This window comes from Oreochromis aureus, linkage group 3 (genome assembly GCF_013358895.1).
Source record: "Oreochromis aureus strain Israel breed Guangdong linkage group 3, ZZ_aureus, whole genome shotgun sequence".
In the NCBI taxonomy this organism is placed as follows: domain Eukaryota; kingdom Metazoa; phylum Chordata; class Actinopteri; order Cichliformes; family Cichlidae; genus Oreochromis; species Oreochromis aureus.
In genome coordinates this window covers 10939610-10959093 of record NC_052944.1, presented here as the reverse complement: position 1 = coordinate 10959093, position 19484 = coordinate 10939610, and the positions used below count along the sequence as shown (strand labels likewise).

At 40.7% G+C, this 19484-nt stretch overlaps 3 protein-coding genes across 3 annotated transcripts; 2 read left to right on the top strand and 1 right to left on the bottom strand.

The window, feature by feature from the left end:
- Positions 1-6735: 6735 nt before the first annotated feature.
- LOC116316432 (tyrosine-protein phosphatase non-receptor type substrate 1-like) lies at positions 6736-8807 on the top strand. Its single transcript, XM_039599424.1, has 6 exons — positions 6736-6778; positions 6855-7199; positions 7290-7622; positions 8309-8434; positions 8530-8552; positions 8691-8807. Exons 1-6 carry the CDS (start codon positions 6736-6738, stop codon positions 8805-8807), a joined length of 987 nt encoding a protein of 328 aa, XP_039455358.1.
- A 1933-nt stretch (positions 8808-10740) lies between these two features.
- On the bottom strand, positions 10741-12645 carry LOC116316431. The gene is made up of 6 exons (XM_039609659.1): positions 12589-12645; positions 12168-12512; positions 11745-12077; positions 11289-11381; positions 11154-11185; positions 10741-11058 (listed from the first exon to the last, which is right to left on the bottom strand). The coding sequence occupies exons 1-6, from the start codon at positions 12629-12631 to the stop codon at positions 10963-10965; spliced, it is 942 nt and encodes a 313-aa protein (XP_039465593.1). The 5' UTR covers positions 12632-12645; the 3' UTR covers positions 10741-10962.
- A 3052-nt stretch (positions 12646-15697) lies between these two features.
- On the top strand, positions 15698-18460 carry LOC116316430. Its single transcript, XM_039609660.1, has 5 exons — positions 15698-15740; positions 17091-17435; positions 17526-17858; positions 18273-18295; positions 18387-18460. Exons 1-5 carry the CDS (start codon positions 15698-15700, stop codon positions 18408-18410), a joined length of 768 nt encoding a protein of 255 aa, XP_039465594.1. The 3' UTR covers positions 18411-18460.
- The last annotated feature ends 1024 nt before the right edge of the window (positions 18461-19484 follow it).

Below are 19484 nucleotides of genomic sequence, written 5' to 3'. Positions count from 1 at the left end.
ACTGAGAGTTGAGCGTGTACGGAGCAGAGATGTTGTAAATGCGAACGATACAGTGACAGCCGGGCCGCAGATTTCTGTGAGCACACAGATCAGAAATCTGAGCAAGAGCTGTGGCTGTGGCTCAGGTGGTCAAGCAGATCAGCTACTGATCGGAAGGTTGGTGGTTTGATCTTTGGCTTCCCCAGTCTGCATGCCAAATATTCTTGGGCAAGATACTAACCCCGCCTTGCCCTCTGATGCGTTCATCAGAGTGTGAATGTAGTTTAGGTTGCACTTGAGTTTAGAAGTGCTTGTATGAGTGGGTGTGAATGGGTGAATGAGGCATGTTGATAGAGCGCTTTGAGTACTCCGGGAGAGTAGAAAAGCGCTATATAAGAATCAGTTCATTTACCATTTACCATAGCAAATGCCAACAACTGAGCAAGAAGGGCTGTTATTGTGTGTGTATATGGATAATAGAAGACACTGAAATATATTTCTTGTATCCAGAGATGACTTTTTTTGGCTCAAAGTAAAATTCTCTTCGCTCAAAATAATTTTCTCCTCAAAATGCAACATATGTGTGTTGGGTCTGTGCTTGCAGGCCCCGCTGGTTCAGAGACTTAACACCGTGAACAAAGCAGGACAAACAGCGATCCATTTTAACTTGCAAGGGAAGCTGATTGGATCAGGCTACAACTCTGCACCCGACCTCAGAGGGCTCCGACTTCCAGTGTCCCCTTACTGCCTTTTATTTAGTGACAAACAAGCACCACACATTGTAAAACCATAAACGGTGTGTCGTAACAGTTCAAGCACTGTGTGTGTGTGTGGATGTGTGTGTGGATGTGTGTGCGTGGATGTGTGTATGTGTATGTATTTGTGTGCATGTGTGTGTGGCTTCCTGGTTACCACTGTTTTAACAACATCCCTGGTGACAAAAAGGGTTATCTCCCCTCACCCTGTATATGGCTTCACCCCTTTAATGGTCCACCATATACAAGGTAGGTGAGGCCATAAATGGCAAAAAGTAAACATCCTTTCTAAATAAGGACACCAAGAACCTTACATGCAATGTCTGCAGTTAAACACTGTAACAAATTGCCTCCCCCACCATCCTAGATGTGTAGTGGAGGAACAGAAAAATATCTAAACATGCAGTTTAAGACAAGGTTTACAAATTTAAGTACATAGAGGGGGCGACACACTGTCTGAAAGACTACCTCAACTTTTGTGTGGACACGGTCGCCCCTGCTAAGACGGTACGGTGTTATCCTAATAACAAACCGTGGGTAACACAGGAAGTCATAGCTGTCCTCAACATGAAGAAGAAGGCTTTCAGGAGCAAAGTGAAGGAGGAGATGAAAGCAGCACAGCAGGAGGTGAAACGCTGCCTGAGGGAAGCAAAGGACGCCTACAGGAGGAAGGTAGAGCAGAAGTTGGAGAGGAACAATATGAGGTAGGTCTGGAATGGTGTGAAAACCATCACAGGCCACAACACCAAGAAAAGCACAGTGGGGGGGACTGTGGAGAAGGCAAACGAACTCAACAACTTCTTCAACAGGTTTGACCAGCCCACAACCCCCCCCACCCTCACCCTCACCTTTACTGCAGAGCCCTCTCCCCACTCTCCTACCTCCCTCGCTTTCCCCCCTTCCTGACACTATGACACCCCCCTCCTCCAATCCCTCTCTCAGCAGCAAGACATCTTCTTCCCCCCCTCCTCCCAATCATCTCCCAGTGTCACAGTGGATCAGGTCAGGAGACAACTGAGGAAGCTTCGCCCCAGAAAGGCAGCAGGCCCAGACAAAGTGTGTCCCAGGATGCTAAAGGCGTGTGCTGCTGAACTTGGGGAGCCGCTACAACGAGTCTTCAATCTCAGTCTGCGACTGGGGAGAGTGCCCGCCCTATGGAAGACATCCTGCATCGTCCCAGTCCCCAAAAGGAATCGGCCCAATGAGCTGAATGACTTCCGACCAGTGGCACTGACGTCACATGTTATGAAGACTCTAGAGCAGCTCTTCCTCAACCTCCTCCGACCACAGGTACAACATGCCCAGGACCCACTACAGTTCGCATACAAGGCGGGTGTCGGAGTGGAGGATGCCATCCTGTACCTCCTGCATAGAGCCCACTCACACCTGGATGGGGGAAAAGGCACGGTCAGGATCCTGTTTCTTGACTTTACCAGTGCCTTTAATACCATCCGGCCCTGTCTGCTTCAGGAAAAACTGAACAGGATGGAGGTGGACCCCTGCCTGGTGGCTTGGATCTCCGAGTACCTCACTGACAGACCACAGTACGTCAGGCTGAAGAACATCACGTCTGACACTGTGGTCAGCAGCACAGGAGCACCACAGGGAACTGTGCTGTCCCCTCTTCTCTTCACCCTGTACACCTTTGACTTCTGCTACAACTCTGAATTATGCCATATTCAGAGGTTTGCAGATGACACAGCCATCATGGGGTGTATCTGGGATGATCAGGAAGAGGAGTACAGAAGTCTGGTGAGGAACTTTGTCGCATGGAGTCACACAAACCACCTGCAACTCAACACCTCAAAGACTAAGGAACTGGTTGTGGACTTCGGGAGGTCCAGAGAAGGTCTACTGCCGGTTCGGATAGAGGGGGAGGAGGTGGAGGTGGTCAACAAGTACAAGTACCGAGGTACTTGTACTTGTTGACCATCTCCACCTGGTTGTCCACCCACCTCTTGTGGGTGGACAACAAACTGGACTGGTCATGCAACACAGAGAACCTGTATAAAAAAGCCCAAAGCCGACTGTATTTCCTCAGGAGGCTGAGGTCTTTTAACATCTGCAGGAAGCTCCTGAGGATGTTTTACCAGTCAGTGGTTGCTGGAGTACTTTTCTATGCTGTAGTGTGCTGGGGGAGCAGGACAGCAAAGGACTCATCCAGGCTGGAGAAACTGATCAGGAAGGCTGGCTCTGTGGTCGGCATGAAGCTGGACACTCTGGTGTCAGTGGCAGAGAAAAGGACACTAAAAAAACTGCTGGACATTATGGACAATGCTGGGCATCCTCTGCACATGGCCATAAACAACCAGAAGAGTCTGTTCAGTGACAGGTTGCTTCTCCCAAAGACAAGAACCAACAGACTTAAAAACTCCTTTGTCCCACACGCCATCAGACTGTTTAACTCCTCTCTGGAGGGGAGAGGGAGGGGAAACAGGAGGACAAAGGAGGGGGGAACAACTAAGCTGTAGTGCCTAGTCACTTCACTGTGCAATACTTTTTGTGCAATACTTTTGTTAATAGTCAACTGTGCAACAGACTTCAATACTTGAAATGTGCAATTCACTTGTATTTTTATTTTTATTTTTTATTCCTATTTATTCTATTTATCCCCTTCGTATATTTTATTTATATATGTCTCTGTATTTATATGTGTATATATATAATATTCTGCTCACGCTCTGTAACTTCTGTCGGTGCTGTGCTTTTGGAAACCGAATTTCCCAGAGGAACCCACCCGAGGGATTAATAAAGTTTTATCTTATCTTATCTTATCTTATCTTATCTTATCTTATCTTATCTTACAATAATGGCAACATTTAACAATTCACTCTAACAATTTGCACTTGCAAAATCTTTTTATGTGCGCTCAGAATAGTCACAAAATAAAGCCATACTCCACCTGTTCCTGCTACCAGGGCTCGGGCCCAGCTATCCCCTGCACTCGTTACATTCCTTAGGCGATGGAAGCTGAGGTCCTGCTGGTTCCTGCTTCAGCCCAGCATCTTGCTCAGCCAATGGCTCAGAGAGTGTTCTCCTCACCTTGGCTCTGCTTTGCTTAAGGCTGTGACCTCTGCACCAGGTGGCCCACCACCTGTTTTCACTGGAGGCTCAGGAAAGCCCATCTAGCACTCCGCGACTCTCACACCACCGCTATTCCCACTGGAGGTTCAGAAGAGTCAGTCCAGCACCTCCTCATGCTGCTGGTGACTCTGGTGAGCCACTCCAGCCATCTCCATCCTCTGCTGGGAGCTCTTCTGAGCTCATTTAGCCAGCTGACTTCAATTTGCAAATGCCCAGCACAGCCAGCTTCATCTCAGCCAGGGGTCTCTGCACCCGCTGGCCCTGTGTCTGTTCCTGCTGGGGGCTCTGGTGAACCACTCCAGCCGTCTGTCTCTGCTGTGGACTCTGAAGAGTTTGTCCAGCCATCTGTTCTTCCTGGAAGCTCTGTCTCTGCTGGGGACTGCGAGGAGTCTGTTCAGCCCTCTGTCTCCGCTGGGGACTTTGAGGAGTCAGTTCAGCCATCTGTGGCTTCAGTGTGAATTGGGGGCTCTGGAGAGTCCACCCAGTTGTTTTCTGTTCCTGCTAGTAGCTCAGGCAAGCCCATCCAGCCATCAGCACCACCGTGAGTGCCACCATCCATGGCTGCCGTGCTACCACCTGCAAACACTACACTACCATCTGGTCCTGCCTCTTCTGGTACCATCTCATCTGGTCCTGCGTATCAGCTGTCAAGCCAAGCTGTCCATGAGTCTACGGCCATGACCACGTCCTTGTCCAGACCGGCCTGCACCTCACTGTCGCTGGCCACTTTCCAGGCCATCAAATTAGGATCGTCATCATCATGGGCGGCCTCCTGAACTGTGGTGCGACCGCCGTTTTCATGCGGTCAGCCTCCAGACCTGCTTCATTCACGTGACATCACTGCTGCCACTGTCCTCACAGCCAGGGCCCTGGACATTCTCATTGTTGCCGCTTTCCAAGCAGTCGGCATCCACACCTGTGTCACTGCTGCGGTTTTCCATGTGGCTGGAGTCCGGATCTTCTTTGCCTATGATACAGCTGTTTTCCACGCGAGCGGACCCCCTAAACTGTGTTGGTGCTGCCACTTTTCACTCAGTTGGCCGCCAGAACTGCTCTATTGCCGCCGTTGGCTCCGCGGTTGGCCTCCAGATCTGTGTGATGGACTATTGTGTCATCAGCCTCCGTGTCGACCTCCTGAACTGTGTTGTTGGGCTCTTGTGCCTAGTTTTTTTGTGTTTGTTGTTTCTGGACTCATAGTGCTCCTGTTTTCCGTTGCTCCGAAACAAAAGAAACATAAAAGCTTAATTTAACAGAAGTGCAATTATTCCCATATAAAAACTCTAAGTTAGGTTTAAACATGAATTAATTAATAAGTGGTCCTGTCATGGTGCATGTTAAATAGGTTTCAAAGTACGACAGAGCTCCTAGGTTATGCATTGTTACGTGTGACTGTATTCTGCTTCATTTGTGTGAAGCTGAGTGTATCCTGTCTGAATTATTTCGGGTGCGGCACACTTAAGTAAAAACTGAAACATAAAGTGTGACATATATGAAATAACAGGAAATCTGGTAGTGGCCAAATGCTTTGTCATGGGTCTGTGTAAATACAAACCACAGCTGGAATATTTAATTAGCTCAGTAAAAATATTCAAAATATGCCTGGATTTGCTGTGTTATGGATGACTGGCTGACTGGCATCACAGCAAGTCCAGAATGTAGTCTGCACCCTCTGAGCACCTCTGCTCTATCCAATTGTCTGAATTGTTAATATTACAGGACCGCTGGTAACAGACCTGCAACAAATCCATCCATCCCAGTTTAGATTTTGTCAAGTGCCCACTTGCCCTGCCTCTCTCTTAGTCAACCAATCAGGTCAACGGATCTTCAGCCACACCTTATCATTCTCTCTCTATTTCCATATTCCCTATTTATTTGTTTATCTGTTTATTTACTTGTTATTGCCTGTGTACAGTGTCCTCGATTGTTTTGAAAGATGCTTTTTTAAATAAAATTTATTATTATTTTTATTAATTATATCTCTTTTAACATGGACAGTTCAGTTACATTTGAACATTCAGTCATATCCAAAAAAGCCTCACTTTTCATTCCTTATAGATTTCATTAGCACATTCACTTTATCATAATCCCTTTTAATCCAAATACTTTTTCTCTTGAAAACTGTGTTTCTCAGTGACAATTAATCAATACAATCAATTTTTAAATAAATCATACACTTTAAATATGAGAAATTCAGAGATCAGAATGTCCTGTGTGCACTCTCATTTAGTCTCTCTCTCTCTCACACACACACACACACACAAACAGACATACACACACGCACGCACACACACACACACACACACACACACACCTCTGAAGTCATTTTGTACACAGGCTTTAGGCACAGCCTGAATTAAGCCTGTCATCATTAATCTTTCACAATATAAAATGGGCCACCTTAAACATAATTATCTTTATCATTCTGTGTTTAACCGCTGTTCAAAAGTATAATGATGGATTGGCAACACAGTCCTTATCTTCTCAGTCCAGCACATGAATACAAAAGGTTGATTATGGCTCATGTATGGAGACGAAAATCCAAACATTAGAACAGACATTTCCACAACTCAAACTGCATTTCTCTGTATACTGATCACTTACATTTTTTATTTGTCTTTTACTAAGAATAAAAATGATCACCAAACTACTGAAAAAAAGTTCTGTTTCAGCACTGATGTTTATAAACACATAAGGCTGAATGTCAAGTCAGCTTTGATGGCAGGGGGCGGCCAGGGGACTTCAATCTCTCTCTACGCCACGTTACTCGACAGAGCCAATCATGTTCTGCAGTGTGATGGTGATGAACCAATCAGACCTGTCAGATGTGGCAAAATGTAGGACAAGCTTTGTTTTTAAATCTGAGAAGTCAGCTGCTGCTTCATTAGGTGAGGACTGCTGTACTGAAGAAGGAGACAAGATGAAGATGTTCTTTGTGAATGTTTTTCTGCTCTGCTCTTCATGTAAGTAAAACAAATTTACTTGTGGAAATTTTAAATCTTCATTTGTGTGAAACTGAGTCTGTCTGAATTATTTCAGGTGCAGCACAGTTAAGTGAAGTCTCTCAGCCTGAATCTTTGAAAACAGTGAAGATTGGCCACTCAGCTACTATTAAATGCTTCATAAAGAGCGCATCAACCAAAACTGTGTGGTACAAGGTGACTACAGGGAGGAAACTACAGCTGGTGGTAAAAACTGATTCTTACTATAATGTGAGAGAGTTCAGTGATGAATTCGTTAACCGTTCTTCAGTTAAATTTGACATGACTAACAATCATCTGACCATAAATAAAACATCATGGGAAGATGTTGGAACATACTTCTGTGGAGTCTTACACATAAGTGAGGTTCAGTTTGGGTCAGGAACATTTCTGATGTTGACAGGTATGTTTGGACATGTTTGCATTTCACATAATTTCAACTGAATGTAAACACAATGCTAATAATCACAGTCCAAATGGTTTGTTTTCCAAGGTGCAAAGACAGTCAGCGACTCTGTGGTCCAGCAGCCAGAATCAAAGTCAGTGAGGTCCGGAGACTCTGTGACTCTCAGCTGTTCTCTTCACTCTGCTCAATGCACAGCAGAACTCACTAGTTTCATGTGGCTGAAAAACTCGAATCATTCTGCTCCAGAGATGATTTATTGCTCTGACAATAAGAACAACATCTCCCAGAGAACTGACAGAGGACGAACTACCTGCGAGTACAACTTTGTCGTCAGGAGCCGGGATGACGCTGGGGTCTACTACTGTGCCGTCAATGCATGTGGACAAATACTGCTTGGAAATGGGACAAGAATAATTCATGGTAAGACACTAGCAGTGCATTTTTAAAATTTTTACTTTCACTTTAATGTTCAAAGGTATTGAAATATTTTTCTTCAAAGTATAGTCAACTAATTGCCATACATTAGTTCCAAGGAAAACCTTCACTGAATCAGAAAGTCCAAATTTTTTAAAACTATTTCGCCACCTGATTATTTGTAAAAAAAAAAAAAAAAAAAAAAAAAAAAAAAATTCCTTAACATATATAAGTGGGAGGGTGTTTTTTTTAAAATTTATTTATTTTTAACTGAGGCAACGTGAAGTACTTACAGTATCCACAGAAAGTCAGATCTAATTAAATGCTTTAAAAATAAAAAACAAAACCCTACAAACCACTCAGTCAAGTCAAGTGGCAGATCATGATCTCCATGTAAGTGTTTGTCAAGAAAATGTGGTAGCTTTGAAGAGATCAGAGATGAGATAAGGTTTTCACTTTGCACCAGGTTGTCACAGCAAGTGGTAAAAAAACCCCAAAAATCTAAATATACCATATACTTCATTTATCTTTATCTGTTTCACTGCTGTTTGACCCATTTGTGTAGAAAACAAAATGCTTGTGGTAAGAGTAAGTCCTACAAATCCTACATTAAATCCAGTTAATCGAAATTAGTGTTGTCTAAATCATTAAAGTGTGTTCATTAAATGTTAAATCATGTATCATATTGACAGCAGACACTGAAAGCATGCCACTGGGTCCGACCGTTATTGCACTGATGCTGTCAAACATTGTTCTTGGATCTGTGACGCTCCTCCTTGTAGTGACATTTTGCAAGACAAGAATGAAAAAATCTGCAGGTGTGTAAAACTTTATGCAGGACAAGATCCACATTCTGTTATTCTGCAGTAACTACTAACTATAGGTATCTTTTAATGCTTGTGTTCTTCCACAGAAGCAGCCGATGAAGGCGGTCAGGTGAGAGTTTGTCTTAGTCCATCCATCCATCCCACGATGGCCTATCCCAGTCATCAAAGAGCAATAGATTATTTCACATATTTTAATGTGTCTGACAGAATTTATCTATATTTTTATTGGAATTTCCTTTGTTCACAGACTGGTGATACAGTCATCTATACATCTGTGGGTTTGGCTCACAGTAGTAATAAGCCCAGACAACCTACAGTAAAAGCCAATGGAGATGCTGTAATTTACTCTACACTCAAACCCTGACAACAGAACATCAAAGTTTCATCAGGGGAATACGACCAAGCTGTGACAAATAATGGCTAAGGGATGTCTTGCAACTCTTATAGGTAGTATATCTCTTTTCAGTGGTGCATACAAGCATTCAAACTATAATCAAACAAGTTTTGACTTTCCCAGTCACTGAAGCTTAGTACATTTCCTCAACTTCACCACTTTGTAGGCTAAATTAATATTTTTGTATCCTTCAGATTTTAAAACCAGCATGATTTTCATGGACCGTCACATTTAACCACCAGCTTATCACTAATGGAATGTATCATTCTTCAGTTATTTACTCTGCCTTGCACTGTGAAAACCAAATGTACTGTTTTAATATACTTTTATGTTTGGACTGAAATTCTTTCCATTTTACAAATTGCCCTGCAGAATGCTGTGCTATGTGATGTACTATAGAGTTTGCTGTAGGTTTGTACTTGGCAGCAAGGCTGTTGGTTAAGAAATTACACTGACTAGTGTAACAAAAAATATATTTTAATATAGAGAAATGTGTTGTGACTTATATCATACATGGCAATATATTAAATGTAGATTCCTCCCTTCTTTTTTCTTCAGATTAATATGAATGTTTTAAGTGAGCATCTTTTCTGTAAAATGTTTTGGATTAAAAAATGTTCATGTTTGGAAAAACCCTACACTCACCAATGATAACACCCTTCTTCTATAATCAATATAAAACTTTCCAAGTTAAACAGAGTTACATTAACAGATACAGACAGATACAGAAAACCAGTCCTTGGCTGGTTTTTGACAGTAATGAGATCCGTCACCAGTGATGTAGTGTGTACAGCCATGAGAGGTATACGCTTAAGCAGGGTATAAGAAAACGTGTGTTTCCACCAGGACACCAGCCGCAATAGAAGCTCATTTGTTTACTACCTGCTGTCATGTATTTTAAATTTGCTTGGGGCTTCTGTAATTGTCAGAGAATCATCATGTTGAACCTTTCTGTAAAACATTTTGTACATACTTGCCTGCAGAAAATATAAACTGGAGGTAGTTCAGGTTGAGCAAGAAGAAACATACAGCCTGCAGTTGTTGTTGATCAAGGTTTTTGGAACATAAAATTAAAGAAAATTACTTAACAGAACTGAAAATATTCCCATATCAAAACTCAAATTTAAGTTTAAACATAAATTGATTAAGAATTGATCATGTCATGGTGCATTTAAAATAGGTTTCAAAGTAAGGCAGAGCTCCTACATTGTGCATTGCTATGTGCAACTGTATTCATTCATGCTTGATTTGTGTGAAACTAAGTGTATCCTGTCTGAATTATTTCAGTGTGACAAATATACAAATAACAGAAAATCAGGTAGTGGCCAAATGCTTTATCACACTACACTATACATGTAACCACAAACCACAGCTGGAGTATGTAATTAGTATGTAAAAAATATTCAAAACATCCCTGGATTTGCTTTGTGTTATGAATGACTGGCTTACTGACATCACAGCAAGCCCAGAATGTGGGCAGCGTGCTCCCTCTGAGCATCTCTGCTGGACTTGAATTTTTAATCTCACCGGACCGCAGGGAACAGACCCGCAACACCTCCATCCATCCCAGTTTAGATTTTGATGGTGACAAAACAATCAATCAAGACTAATGGATAATCTCTGGATCATCTCTGCGATGAAGAGAAGCCCTTTCAAATCATCCAGTCAAATGAGGATCACAAGACAACCCCGAAGAGAAGAGAGACTTCACAAGGCCACAGATGAAGACCAACAGTTTAAAAACACCCAATTTACCCCCTCAGTGCTAACAGTAAAAAATTGAGATACGATGCATGAAAAGCTTAAAATGCTTTACTTTAAAAGTCAAGATTTTGTGTTTATTATTGATTAAAAAAACTGGTCTTTCATTTAAAAATGACAGAAAGAGAAAGAAAGTGAGCAACAGATTACATCAACATGTCAGCTTTCATCTCACACGCCTCTGTCTTACAGAATAGATAATAAGAATTTTATTTAGAACAAAACAAAGAAAAAAAAAGAGCAGGCTTTAAATCGATCGAGCAGGATAATGTTAGAAAGAGCTAGAGAACAGCCTAAACATTTCAAAGCTACAGTAATAAGTTCATGTCTAGACATGTGGCATCAAAGTCGTAACGGCTTCAGTTCAGTGTAGCTTCACCCTGGAGTACACACATTCACTCCAGATACCATCTCTCTGTTCATTTGATATCTTGAGTTTGAGGTTTTCTTCACCTCGAATCTGAGAAAAAGTACAATAATGTGCACAAAATCAAAGTTATGAGCCACTTAGGATGGTTTAATGATTATATAAATATTCAACTAAACAGCACATACCTTGAACAGAGGTGAAGGTCCTGAGTTAAACTCTGAAAAGCAGGCAAACAAAGTGATTGATGTTATGCTCAGTGCAACACACAGTATAGAGATCAACAGCATCGGTTACTGTACAGTGGTAGCGGTTTCTCTTACTGATCATGAACACAGCGAAAACCAGATAAACACCCATGATGATGGTGATGATGATGATGCATAGTATTGGTGTCTCATGATAATTGATGCCATCTGCAAATGCAGACATGAAGGAGGCATAAGAATTTCAGTTCAAAGCAACTTCTAATGTATAAATTAAAAAGCAAAACAGATCTTTTAAAAAGCTAATCATCATATGTGCTTTTCGGAAATTTTAAACGCATGATTTTCTACTGCAAAGTTACTTACACTTAAAACCAATCTTGGTCCCATTTTCAAGCAGAATTTGTGTTTAATTAGATCTGACATTCTGATAAAAAGGACAAATCTGGCAAAGTTTCACAGACTTGTTTGGATCTAATCTACTGGAAACTACACTTTAAAGAAACACATTTAAAAACTGTTGAACCTTAAAGTGAAAGTAAAAACTTTAAACATGCACTGCTAGTGTCTTACCATTATTGATTCTTGTCCCATTTCCAAGCAGTATTTGTCCACATGCATTGACAGCACAGTAGTAGACCCCAGCGTCATCCCGGCTCCTTACGACAAAGTTGTACACGCAGGTAGTTCGTCCTCTGCCAGTTCCCTGGAAACTGTTCTTCTTATTGTCAGAGCAATAAATCATCTCTGGAGCAGAATGATCCGAGTTTTTCAGCCACATGAAACTAGTGAGTTCTGCTGTGCATTGAGCAGAGTGAAGAGAACAGCTGAGAGTCACAGAGTCTCCGGACCTCACTGACTTTGATTCTGGCTGCTGGACGACAGAGCCGCTGGTTGTCTTTGCACCTTGGAAAACAAACCATTTGGACTGTGATTATTAGCATTGTGTTCATATTCAGTTGAAAGTATTTGAAATACAAACATGTCCAAACGTACCTGTCAACATCAGAAATGTTCCTGACCCAAACTGAACCTCACTTATGTGTAAGACTCCACAGAAATATGTTCCAACATCTTCCCATGATGTTTTAGTTATGGTCAGATGATTGTTAGTCATGTCAAATTTAACTGAAGAACGGTTAACAAATTCATCACTGAACTCTCTCACATTATACTGAGAATTAGTTTTTACCACCAGCTGTAGTTTCCTCCCTGTAGTCACCTTGTACCACATTCTTTTCACTGATGCGCTCTTTATGAAGCATTTAATAGTAGCTGAGTGGCCAATCTTCACTGTTTTCAAAGGTTCAGGCTGAGAGACTTCACTTAATTGTGCTGCACCTGAAATAATTCAGAGAGACTCAGTTTCACACAAATGAAGTTCAAAAGTTTACACAAGTAAATTTGTTTTACTTACACAAAGAGCAGAGCAGGAAAACATTCACAAAGAACATCTTCATCTTGTCTCCTTCTTCAGTACAGCAGTCCACACCTAATGAAGCAGCAGTATACTTCTCAGATTTAAAAACGCCAGCTTGTCCTACATTTTGCCACATCTGACAGGTCTGATTGGTTCATCACCATCACACTGCAGAACATGATTGGCTCTGTCGAGTAACGTGGCGTAGAGAGAGATTTAGGTCCCCCTGGCAGCCCCCTGCCATCAAAGCTGAGGGGGTAAAAGGACTTGACATTCAGCCTTATGTGCTAAAAACGTTTTTTTTAAAGTTCAGAGTGCTAAAAAAGAGCCTTTCCTGATCTACTAGTATGGCGATCATCTTTCTTTTTAATCAACAATAAATAAAAAAAGTAAGTGATCATTATGCAGAGAAATGCAGTTTAAGTAGTGCAAATGTCTATTCTAATGTTTAGAGTTTTCTGTGTAGATATGAAGAAAGGGGAGAGAGATACTAAATGGGGGTGCACACAGGACATTCTGATCTCTGAATATCTGACATTTCACGTTCATGATTTAGTTAAAAAAGAGATTGTATTGAGTAAACTATGATTGACAACCACAATTTTAAAGAGAAAAGATATTTGGATAAAGGAATATGCTAAAGTGAATGCTCTAATGAATAAATAATGTTCAAATGTAACAGAGCTGTCGGTGTTAAGAGATTAACAGTTCAGACGATTGGATCTCAGAAGTTCAGCAGAGATGCTCAGAGGCAGCAGACTGCCCAAAATCTGGACTTTCTGTTATGTCAGTATTGCAGTCATTCATAACACAAATGGTAAATGGCCTGTATTTGTATAGCGCTTTACTAGTCCCTAAGGACCCCAAAGCGCTTTTACATATCCAGACATCCACCCACCCATTCACACACTGGTTCACCCGTAGCCACCAGTAGGCAACGGGTGAAGTGTCTTGCCCAAGGACACAATGACCGAGACCGTCCAAGCCGGGGCTCGAGCCGGCAACCTTCCGATTACAAGGCGAACTCCCAACTCTTGAGCCACGATCACCCCTATAACACAAAGCAAATCCAGGCATATCTTGAGTACTTTTAGCTAATTACATACTCCATCTGTGGTTTGTGATTACATGGTAAATGGACTGATTCTTATATAGCGCTTTTCTACTCTCCCCGAGTACTCAAAGCAGTCTATAAATGTCTACAGTGGTGTGATATAGCATTTGCCCCATAGCTGATTTCATTTTATTTTCATGTTTTTTTATGTTTGTCACATTTAAATGTTTCAGATCATCAAAAACTTTAGATGTTAGAAAGAGATAACAAACTTAAAAAAAATGCCTTTTCCAAATCAAGGTGTTTGTTTATAAGAAGAGAAAACCTACATGGTCCTGTGTGGAAAAGTCTTCGCCCCTAATAACCTAATAAACCTAATAACTGGTTGGGCCACCCTTAACAACAACAACAACAACTGCAGTCGTGTGTTCGCTGGCAATGAGTCTTTTACAGCGCTGTGTAAGGGAAGGGGGCGGGCACTTTTTCAAACCACTGTATACACACTCCACTCATACTCACGTTCTGAGCTAAACACACAAACATCAGAAAATTTGAAATACTTTTAATTTGGTTTTGAGGGGACTAAATCTCATGAGGCAAAACGATTATCACTATTATCATGATATTAAAATCCAAATACACAGAGATTGTTAATTGTTTGAAACACAAATTTCATGATTTTCCATGTTAAATTGTGCAGTGAGGACATGAATGAAATGAAAGCACATCCTTTATAAGGAAAGTCAGGCTTTAAAGTTGTATACAGCGATTTGAGTACGCCGGGAGAGTAGAAAAGCGCTATATAAGAATCAGTCCATTTACCATTTAAAGAGAACCTCATAAGGTCCTGTGTTTCTACTCTGAGACCAAATGCTTGTCCACTTTACTGCTTTACACAAGAATAGACAGTATAAACTGGGATGTCTGGAGGTGTTCTGGGTCAGTCTCCAGCACCCTACGAGGTTAACAATTCAGTGCCTTGGATCATTTCCAGGTGGATTGCAGCTTCTCAAGACTTCCAAGGCCTTCCCTGTGGATTAAAACTTTGAGAGGTTGTGGGGTCTATCAAGAAGTCCTTCTTATCTCATTATATCAATGAACACAGAGCATTAAAGTGGAACACATCTTCAGTGCTGGAAGTCCCTATCACCACCAATCTCTCTCCCCCTCAAAAATATGAACACAATCATCATTAGCGTGGAGTGGGTTAATTTAATAAGAAGTTTTTAATGTTTTATGTTCTTCACACTTAAATGTTTTAGATCATCAAACAATTTTAAATATTAGACAATAATAACACAAAAAAGTAAACAAATGCAGTTTCCAAATCCCCCCAACCCCCAAGAGATCTTCAAAGGTCAGACATCATGCCGCGATCCAAGGAAATTCAAGTAACAGAGCTCTCTCAGTCTGGAAAAGGGTTATGAAGCCATTTCTAAATACTTTTTCACATCACCACAAAAATAGATTGAAGCCAACAAAATAACCCTATGCCTATGTTGTCTCTGATGTGGAAACATCTGTAAATAACACAACAGGTTTTTGCGCTATTATATTATGATGTGATAATGATACTGTTAAACTGTTTAAAATATTACATTTAAATCACATTTATTGTCATATGATTAATTAATTAAAGTAAGGGGTAAGTGGAGGGGACATATATAGGACATATATAGGAACATGTGCTTTACTTCACTAAATAAACCAATTACTTATCCCCACTGGTTTTTTTTTTAAATTTTCTAGTTCTTTATACTTTATCAACTTTGAGGACATCTGTGTAATGCATAGAAACTAGGTCTTCTGCTGTTCTGGAAAGTATGAAGCAAAACCGACAGTTTCAGGATACAAAATTCTGTTTTCAAAATAGCCCACAAGGATTTTTTGCTTTGAGTGCAAACCAGCAAATCACTTTCTGTAACAAAATGGTGATGAACCAATCAGACCTGTCAGATGTGGCAAAATGTAGGACAAGCTGGCGTTGGTAAATCTGAGAAGTATACTACTGCTTCATTAGGTGTGGACTGCTGTACTGAAGAAGGAGACAAGATGAAGATGTTCTTTGTAAATGTTTTCCTGCTCTGCTCTTTATGTAAGTAAAACAAATTTACTTGTGTAAACTTTTGTGTATCCTCCCTGAATTATTTCAGGTGCAGCACAGTTAAGTACAAAGTACATTAAGTGTGACAAACATAGAAAAAAACAAATGCTTTATCACACCTCAGTATCCTCAAACCAAAGCTGGAGTATGTAATTGGCTCAGTAAAAATACTAAAAAATACTGAAAATATGCCTGGATTTGCTTTGTGTTATGAATAACTGGCTCATTGACATCACAGGAAGTCCAGATTGTGGGCAGTCTGCTACCTCTTTGCATCTCTGCTGGACTCTCTGCTGTTAATCTCACAGGACCGCTGGGAACAGACCCACAACACCTCCATCCATCCCAGTTTAGACTTTGTCAAGTGCCGACTCACCACATCTCTCTCTCTCTCTAATATATAGTCAACCAATCAGGTCAATTGATCTTCCACCACACCGTATCATTCTTCACTTCACATTTCATTCATTTTAAATTTCATTAGAACAATCACGTTTAATCCAAATATCTTTTCTCTTTAAAACTGTGTTTTTCTATCGCAATTTACTCAATGCAATCCTCCTTTTTACTAAATTATACTCTTTAAATGTGAGACATTCAGAGGTCAGATTTTTTTCACAATATTAAAATGGTCATAATGATATTTAACTGATTATTTTCTGATTAGTATTGAGCAGAACTAACCATCGGAAAAACCACATGAACCATCAACCTGTGTTTGACACTCGTTCAAAAGTATAATGATGGGTTGGTGACACAGTTCTTATCTTCTCAGTCCAACACATGAATACAAAAGGTTGATTATGGCTCATGTCTACACACAAAACTCTAAAGATTAGAACAGAAATTTCCACAACTCAAACTGCATTTCTCTGCATATTGATCACTTACATTTGTGATTTGTCTTTGATTACGAATGAAGATGATCAAACTGTAGGAAAAAGTTCAGTTTTACCACTCCGATCTTTTTTAGCACATAAGGCTGAATGTCAAGTCCTTTTACCCCCTCAGCTTTGATGGCAGGGGATGGCCAGGGAGACCTAAATCTCTCTCTCTACGCCACGTTACTCGACAGAGCCAATCATGTTCTGCAGTGTGATGGTGATGAACCAATCAGACCTGTCAGATGTGGCAAAATGTAGGACAAGCTGGCGTTTTTAAATCTGAGAAGTATACTGCTGCTTCATTAGGTGAGGACTGCTGTACTGAAGAAGGAGACAAGATGAAGATGTCCTTTGTGAATGTTTTCCTGCTCTGCTCTTTGTGTAAGTAAAACAAATTTACTTGTGTAAACTTTTGATCTTCATTTGTGTGAAACTGACTCTGTCTGATTTATTTCAGGTGCAGCACAGTTAAGTGAAGTCTCTCAGCCTGAACCTTTGAAAAGAGTGAAGATTGGCCACTCAGCTACTATTAAATGCTTCATAAAGAGCGCATCAGTGAAAAGAATGTGGTACAAGGTGACTACAGGGAGGAAACTACAGCTGGTGGTAAAAACTAATTCTCAGTATAATGTGAGAGAGTTCAGTGATGAATTTGTTAACCGTTCTTCAGTTAAATTTGACATGACTAACAATCATCTGACCATAAATAAAACATCATGGGAAGATGTTGGAACATACTTCTGTGGAGTCTTACACATAAGTGAGGTTCAGTTTGGGTCAGGAACATTTCTGATGTTGACAGGTACGTTTGGACATGTTTGTATTTCACATAATTTCAATTGAATGTGAACACAATGCTAATAATCTCAGTCCAAATGGTTTGTGTTCCAAGGTGCAAAGACAATCAGCGGCTCTGTCATCCAGCAGCCAGAATCAAAGTCAGTGAGGTCCGGAGACTCTGTGACTCTCAGCTGTTCTCTTCACTCTGCTCAATGCACAGCAGAACTCACTAGTTTCATGTGGCTGAAAAACTCGGATCATTCTGCTCCAGAGATGATTTATTGCTCTGACAATAAGAACAACATCTCCCAGAGAACTGACAGAGGACGAACTACCTGCGAGAACAACTTTGTCGTCAGGAGCCGGGATGACGCTGGGGTCTACTACTGTGCTGTCAATGCATGTGGACAAATACTGCTTGGAAATGGGACAAGAATCAATTATGGTAAGACACTTGCAGTGCATGTTTAAAGTTTTTAAGGCTTCCACTTTAAGGTTCAATGGTTTTTAAATGTGTTTCTTTAAAGTGTAGTTTCCAGGATTAGATCCAAAGACAACAAGTTTGTGAAACTTTGCCAGATTTGTCCTTTTTATCATAATGTCAGATCTAATTAAACACTTTAAAAATAACAACCCCAAAACCCCACAAACCGCTCAGTCAAGTCAAGTGGCAGATCCTCCTCTCCGAGATAAGTGTCAAAGAAATGTGGTAGCTTTGAAGAGATCAGAGATGAGATAAGGTTTTCACTTGTCAACAGGTTATCACAGAGAACGTTATAAAAGGAATTCTAAATATGGTGTATACTTTTATTTATTTTTATCTGTTTCTCTGCTGTTTGAATTTGGCCCATTTGTGTAGAAAAGGAAATGCCTGTGGTCAGAGTAAGTAGCTAAACTTACAAAAATCCAGTTTGTCACAATTAGTTTTCTCTAAATCGAATATTAAATGTTAAATCATGTATCATGTTTACAGCAGACACTGAAAGCATGCCACTGAGTCCGACCGTTATTGCACTGATGCTGTCAAACATGGTTCTTGGATCTGTGACGCTCCTCCTTGTAGTGACATTTTGCAAGACAAGAATGAAAAAATCTGCAGGTGTGTAAAACTTTATGCAGGACGAGATCCACATTCTGTTATTCTTCAGTAACTACTAACTATAGGTATCTTTTAATGGGTGTGTTTTTTCACAGAAGCAGCCGATGAAGGCGATCAGGTGAGAGTTTGTCTTAGTCCATCCATCCATCCCACGGCAGCCCATCCCAGTCATCAAAGAGCAATAGATTATTTCACATATTTTAATGTGTCTGACAGAATTTATCTATATTTTTATTGGAATTTCCTTTTTTTCACAGACTGATGATACAGTCATCTACACATCTGTGGGTTTGGCTCACAATAGTATCAGGCCCAGACAAACTACAGTAAAAGCCAATGGAGACGCTGTAATTTACTCTACACTCAAACCCTGACAACAGAACATCAAAGTTTCATCATGGGAATACGACCAAGCTATGACAAATAATGGCTAAGGGATGTCTTGCAACGCTTCTGATGGTTGCTGGATTTTGTTCTGTGTGTGTCTTGTGCCTTTAAGAGTTTCTGCAGGTTCTTCCTGATTGGAGATCCTTCTCAGTCACTGAAGCTTAGTACATTTCGGCAACTTCACCTAAACTGTATTTTTATATACTTAAGATTTAAAAACCAGCATGATTTCCATGGACTGTCATATTGAAAAACCTGCTTATCACTAACAGAATGTATTTCTCTTCAGTTATTTACTGTATGTTGCACTGTAGAGACAAAATGTACTGTTTTAAAATAATGCTACTTTTGGATGAAAGTCTTTCCATTTCACAAATTGTCCTGCGGAGTGCTGTCCTACCTTTCTTTTTGTAGGTGACTGAGATATGAACCTGTGGAATTGTTTGCTGTGACTCTACAAACCACTTTGCTCGCTATAAAAAATAACTTTAATTCATACGTGGCAATTATTGCCTGTGTCAGTATTGGGCAAATACTCTTCTTTGCACTGTTACATTCAAATACTAATATTACTGAGAGGCAGAA

Coding starts and splice junctions, on each gene's coding strand:
- LOC116316432 (XM_039599424.1), top strand. CDS start 6,736: ATGAAGATGTTCTTTGTGAATGTTTTTCTGCTCTGCTCTTCAT. Junction 6,779..6,854: donor TTTTCTGCTCTGCTCTTCAT/GTAAGTAAAACA, acceptor GAATTATTTCAG/GTGCAGCACAGTTAAGTGAA. Junction 7,623..8,308: donor TGGGACAAGAATAATTCATG/GTAAGACACTAG, acceptor TCATATTGACAG/CAGACACTGAAAGCATGCCA.
- LOC116316431 (XM_039609659.1), bottom strand. CDS start 12,631: ATGAAGATGTTCTTTGTGAATGTTTTCCTGCTCTGCTCTTTGT. Junction 12,513..12,588: donor TTTCCTGCTCTGCTCTTTGT/GTAAGTAAAACA, acceptor GAATTATTTCAG/GTGCAGCACAATTAAGTGAA. Junction 11,059..11,153: donor GACCTTCACCTCTGTTCAAG/GTATGTGCTGTT, acceptor ACTTTTTCTCAG/ATTCGAGGTGAAGAAAACCT.
- LOC116316430 (XM_039609660.1), top strand. CDS start 15,698: ATGAAGATGTTCTTTGTAAATGTTTTCCTGCTCTGCTCTTTAT. Junction 15,741..17,090: donor TTTCCTGCTCTGCTCTTTAT/GTAAGTAAAACA, acceptor GATTTATTTCAG/GTGCAGCACAGTTAAGTGAA. Junction 18,296..18,386: donor AGGAAATGCCTGTGGTCAGA/GTAAGTAGCTAA, acceptor TCATGTTTACAG/CAGACACTGAAAGCATGCCA.